Genomic DNA, 4,835 nt, shown 5'->3' with positions numbered 1-4,835 from the left:
CCCCTGGGAAGGTCGATCTCAATGATCTTCACCGGGGCCACGCGGCCCATAGCAGGGTTCGTGCGCCGATCTATGATCGGCTGCCCTGGTGAGTTTTTTTCGATCTCTTGATCGGTTTTCTCTCCATCGGTCATTTTTGCTGGTATTTTCTTTTTTGGTTCACCGATCATAGATCAGATTGCATCACCCACCACTACCATCGACCCTCGCGCGCCTCTACTCCAACATCGGCGCGACCCCCTGGCTTCCACTCTGACCCAACGGCCTCGCGCAACATGCCTGCCTATCACAGCCGTCGTCCGTGTTTTGCTGCCTGTCGGTCTATGCCGGCCGTAACCGCCCCTACTCTGACCTGACAACCTCACGCAATGTGGCGGCCTTCGCGGTCGTTAGCTGTGCGTCTGCCCCTGGTCACATTGCATTGGCCGTCGCCATCCTGCTCCGAACGGGCTCCTGCATCACCTACCATCTCCGCAGCCGCCGTCTACTCCGACCACCATTGGCGACATCGGCCTCGCGCCGATTGGCGCCACAACCGTCGTCGAGTCCTTCTCTGCTAGCCCCTCCGTCTTCTCCGACATGGCATACAGCTCGTGCAGGTCCCCGTCTATGCATGCTCGATGCTAGCAACACCGACGCGTGCCTTCGTCCTTGGTGTGTTCCTAGGCCTGGCAAGTCTGGAGCGGCGCATCGTCAACATCGACTTCGTTCGTCTACGCATGCCCGGTGCTAGCAACACCGATGCGTGCTTTCGTCGAGAATGTGTCCTCAGGCTTGGGAAACTCGGCGCGATGCTTTGTCAACACCGACTTCTTCCTGGCGCACCACTACTTCGACACCACTGCGCCCATGACTAACTCGGCGCCTCCTTGCGTCCACGGCTCCATGACGACTTCCTCGACACCGGCCACCCCGACTCGACATCGACTATGACATTCTTCGCACGGCTACCTCGTCACGGCTACGGCACCCACGCTCTCGGCTACCTAGACAATGACACAAAGGGCTATCACCTCGCTTGAGCAACTCATCGGCTTCCTCTACAGTCCACGCGTCCGCGATGCGACACCGTCCCCGACGCTTTCGCTACGACTGCGGGCGCATGTCAGCCCGTTGGCTGTTATTCTCTCCAGTCTGCTCGTCCGCGACGCTCTTATTGTTCGCAACGCTACCGCTACGACTGTAGGGGGTGTTAGAGATATATTTGAGTTGCATGTATTTGGTAGTCTAGGATTTGTAATCTGTCTCTTAACTTATCTCTAGGAGAGACTTCTTACCCTCCAAGTCTGTACACCTAGATACAATATCCATCATATTGCGTCAATCCCTCTCTATTCCCTTCTAACACCAGGCTATATGTCGTTGCTTTATTAATGTTTGGCCCAGCTAACTCTCATAAAGTTTTTTAGAGTTGACTGTTTATCTACAACCCTATTTATATTTCTCTCTCATTCAACTCAACATAAAAATAATATTCAAATCTTTATGGCATGCTTACATCACCCTATCACATTACACTTGCTCTAAAAAGACGACTGAAGTTGTGAGGAAGTTTCTGTGGGTAATTCGCAAAGAGACACACCTCATATTTTAGTATCAACAGCGCTACAGGTCATCAGAGCCGATTTTCAGTTATCGATCCAACACCTCACGAGGCGCGCAGTAGGCAGTGTTGCACAGAAAAGGAACGCCCGTAACAACTACGCAGCAGCGAGCCCGAACCTAAGTTTTTTTTTTTTTTTTTTGCAAATCGGTGCGGGCAGTGGTTCACTTGTTCCACTGCCTCCGATCGGCGTCCCTCCTCCACCGGCTGTGCCGCTGTCACCGCCGGCGCGCGAGGCTGTCAGGTCCATGGCGTCCGCCTGCGCGCTCACCACCATAGCCATCCTCGCCGCGATCCTCTTCTACGTCCTCCTGCTGCTCAGCCGCGCCATGGAGCTGCGCTTCGCGGCCAGCTATGCCATGCTCGACTGCGCCCCGCCCCCTGCCTCGGACGAGGCCGCCGCCGCCGCCTTCCGGGACACCCTCCTGCCGCTCCTGGCCGCGCTGCCCGCGGCCGCCGCGCCGACGGGGTTCGCGTCCCTGCGGTCCGGCGGCGGCGCGTTCGCCCGCGGCCTCTGCCTGGGCGACCCCTCGCCGAGAGACTGCCTGGCGTGCCTCGCCGCGGCCGCCAAGAAGCTCACCGGCTGCGGCGCGAGCAGGCGCGCCGGCGTCTGGAGGAGCGAGGGCTGCTTCCTGGCCTACGCCGACGGCAACACCTCCTCTCCGCACGAGGGCGTGTTCCGCGACGTCGTCTCCTTCGGCGAGGAGGTCTACCGCGCGGTCATCTCCGTCGACGACGGCACGCTGCCCTCCTACCCCAACTGCTTCGACAAGCGGGCGCTCGTGGCGCTCGCGCAGTCCCTGGCGGGGCGCGGCGCGGCTAACAGCTCGGGGGCGCGCGTCGTCACCGACGCGGCCGCGCTCTCGAGCAACGCCACCGGGAAGAACGCGGTGACGCTGCGGGCGCAGTGCGCGAGGGACCGCGCGGCGGCGGCGGAGTGCGGCCGGTGCCTGGGGGACTCGGCGCGGGAGGTGCGGGCGTGCGGCTGGGGCCTCGACGGCGAGCACGAGCGCGTGGCCGACGTGCTCGGCTACAACTGTTTCCTACGGATCGAGACCTCCGTCCCCCCACGGCCCGTGGCGAAATACATCAGTGAGTACTTCCTCTTCTCAGAAGAAATCTGATAAAGAGAAAGCAAAATTTGGAAATTGGAATGAACGCACCATGAATGCAATGTTTGGTTCCGGCAAATAAAAAAATGAACGCAACGTTTGGCATTTCATGGAGCATTTAGGTAGTCAATGCCATCTGTGCGTAAGATGATCGGCATGCAGATTTGGACTCATCGAGCATGTGTGGTGTGGTATGCGTTGTACTCCAGTTCTAATCAAGTGCGTCTCATCAACGTGCAGTGCAACCAGTGGTTTTGGCCTTGTGCGCCGCCATACTGCTCGTGCTGGTCGTAACAGCGGTGAGCGCGTGCGTGAGAAAGAAGAGGGGCACCGGGAATGTGGCGGCGGCGGCGGCAGCAGCAGCAGGTGCGTCTTCTGTCTCTCGGCTACGTACGTGTTCCCAAAATTAATCTGGAGTACATTCATGCCTGACTGTCAATCAGAATGTCATCCGATTTGATTGTTGAGCTCGGTCTAATTTGTGCCTCGCCGATGCGAAACAAATGAAGCAGGTTCAGCAAGTGAACGGTGCTGCAAACTGAGGGAGATGGAGTCACCGGTCACCACCACCTTTGGAGTCATACGACCACCCTGCTGATCTGTTTCGCCGCGTGCGGAGATGGAGATCGGTCGTCGATGTTTTTTTTTCTGGTTTGAGATCCATGCTTCCGTAGCTAGTAGCTGAACTGGTGGTGTGGGTGTGGCCAGGAATTGGCCGCTGCTTTGGCTCTGTCGTCCTGGGTGATACCAACATGAACCCATGTACTGATTGTCAACTTTATGTCCTAGATCAGTTCCAGCAGCCATGTGTGTGCCTATGCGTTCCTTAAAACTGCAGGCGAGACTTACTGTCGTCGCAATTTAGACTTGCAGCGTGATTGTTGATATCTCAAATAAAGTCCTAAATAAACAGAACAACAATTTTAGCAGGGCTGCTATAGGGCACTAGGCTGAAAGCGGCGAGTCTACCAGGGAGGCTTCAACAGGATGAAGCCTACCCTCCAGAAAAACAAAAAATTATTTTACTACTAAACTAATCTCGTCCCAACCTAATAGCCCAACTTCTCAGCCTATGTATTAGCGAGTAGCGAACAAACAACGCCGCACACCCAGAACAGAACTGGCGACTCACAGCGGCGGCAGCCATGCTTTCATACTCATACTCCAACCCTAGTGCCGCCCACGGGGGACCAGGGTGCCGCCAAGGGAGATGGTTGTGGTAGAGCTTAGCCGTAGCCACAACTGATTTAGGCGGGGGATGCAGGAGCTCGCCGGCCTGCCGACATGTGTGGGGTGCATGTTGTGAACGGGAGGGAGCCAGGGACGAGCTGGACGGCTGCTGGCTGGGTAACTGAACCGGATGCACGTTAACTAATTTAGTGTTCAATGAAACTATTTGCAGATTCGCAAAAAAAATTGAGGAGAAAACATACGAGTATATGCATAGTTCTGCAACTAGTTCTGAACCTATCCCAGCTTGTGCATATGTAATTCAAACTTTGGTTAAAATTTTCATATTTTCAAAAAATCTAAGAACTTCCGGTAGAAAATACATGTTTCCGATACTAATCTGGAAAAAATGAAGCTTATTTGAACCACGGGTTTATGAAGCAATGATTTGGTTCTTTAAAATGATGTTTAGTTCTCTTAGCGTTAACTTTGAGCCCATCCACCATTTTGTTTTTAGATTCGCCACTTGCTGAACCGATGTATCTTCATGAACAACAGGACGGTCGCTGTATTAAACATTATCTGAACTTGCCAGACGCTCAACGAGTATCTGAACATACAGGAACTTGAGCATAGCAGGGACACTCGGAACTAAACTGAAGATGTCCAATGCTCGTAGTCGTCGCCCGTGACACTTCTCGTGGGGATGTCAAATATGCATGGACAACACGTCTGTAGCTCTCAGATCTTCCCAAAATCACTTTCATATTCCTCTAAACATTAGAGCAACTCCAACTGACCGATCCAAATGAGCGGTGATTTCGTCTGTTTTTTATCCGTTTGGGTTAGCCAGACGGACATGGATGTTCGGTTTCGCATTTGAATCGGCGCATGCGCCCAACATTGACCTGAATCCATTTTTGACGGTGCAAAAAAATAAATAAACGTAT

The 4,835-nt window shown here is 54.3% G+C and overlaps 1 protein-coding gene across 1 annotated transcript; it reads left to right on the top strand.

Moving 5' to 3' along the window:
• Positions 1-1,717: 1,717 nt before the first annotated feature.
• On the top strand, positions 1,718-3,514 carry LOC125541263 (cysteine-rich repeat secretory protein 38-like). Its single transcript, XM_048704718.1, has 3 exons — positions 1,718-2,695; positions 2,956-3,081; positions 3,228-3,514. Exons 1-3 carry the CDS (start codon positions 1,852-1,854, stop codon positions 3,311-3,313), a joined length of 1,056 nt encoding a protein of 351 aa, XP_048560675.1. The 5' UTR covers positions 1,718-1,851; the 3' UTR covers positions 3,314-3,514.
• The last annotated feature ends 1,321 nt before the right edge of the window (positions 3,515-4,835 follow it).

Source organism: Triticum urartu, chromosome 2 (genome assembly GCF_003073215.2).
Source record: "Triticum urartu cultivar G1812 chromosome 2, Tu2.1, whole genome shotgun sequence".
Classification (NCBI taxonomy): domain Eukaryota; kingdom Viridiplantae; phylum Streptophyta; class Magnoliopsida; order Poales; family Poaceae; genus Triticum; species Triticum urartu.
Note: the sequence above shows the minus strand (reverse complement) of the source record. Positions and strands in the feature narration are given on the sequence as shown.

What these genes read in the sequence shown, in the direction of transcription:
- LOC125541263 (XM_048704718.1), top strand. Translation starts at nt 1,852, where the DNA reads ATGGCGTCCGCCTGCGCGCTCACCACCATAGCCATCCTCGCCGCGATC. An exon ending in GCCCGTGGCGAAATACATCA is followed by an intron (nt 2,696 to 2,955) that starts GTGAGTACTTCC and finishes ATCAACGTGCAG; the next exon opens with TGCAACCAGTGGTTTTGGCC. An exon ending in GGCGGCGGCAGCAGCAGCAG is followed by an intron (nt 3,082 to 3,227) that starts GTGCGTCTTCTG and finishes CAAATGAAGCAG; the next exon opens with GTTCAGCAAGTGAACGGTGC.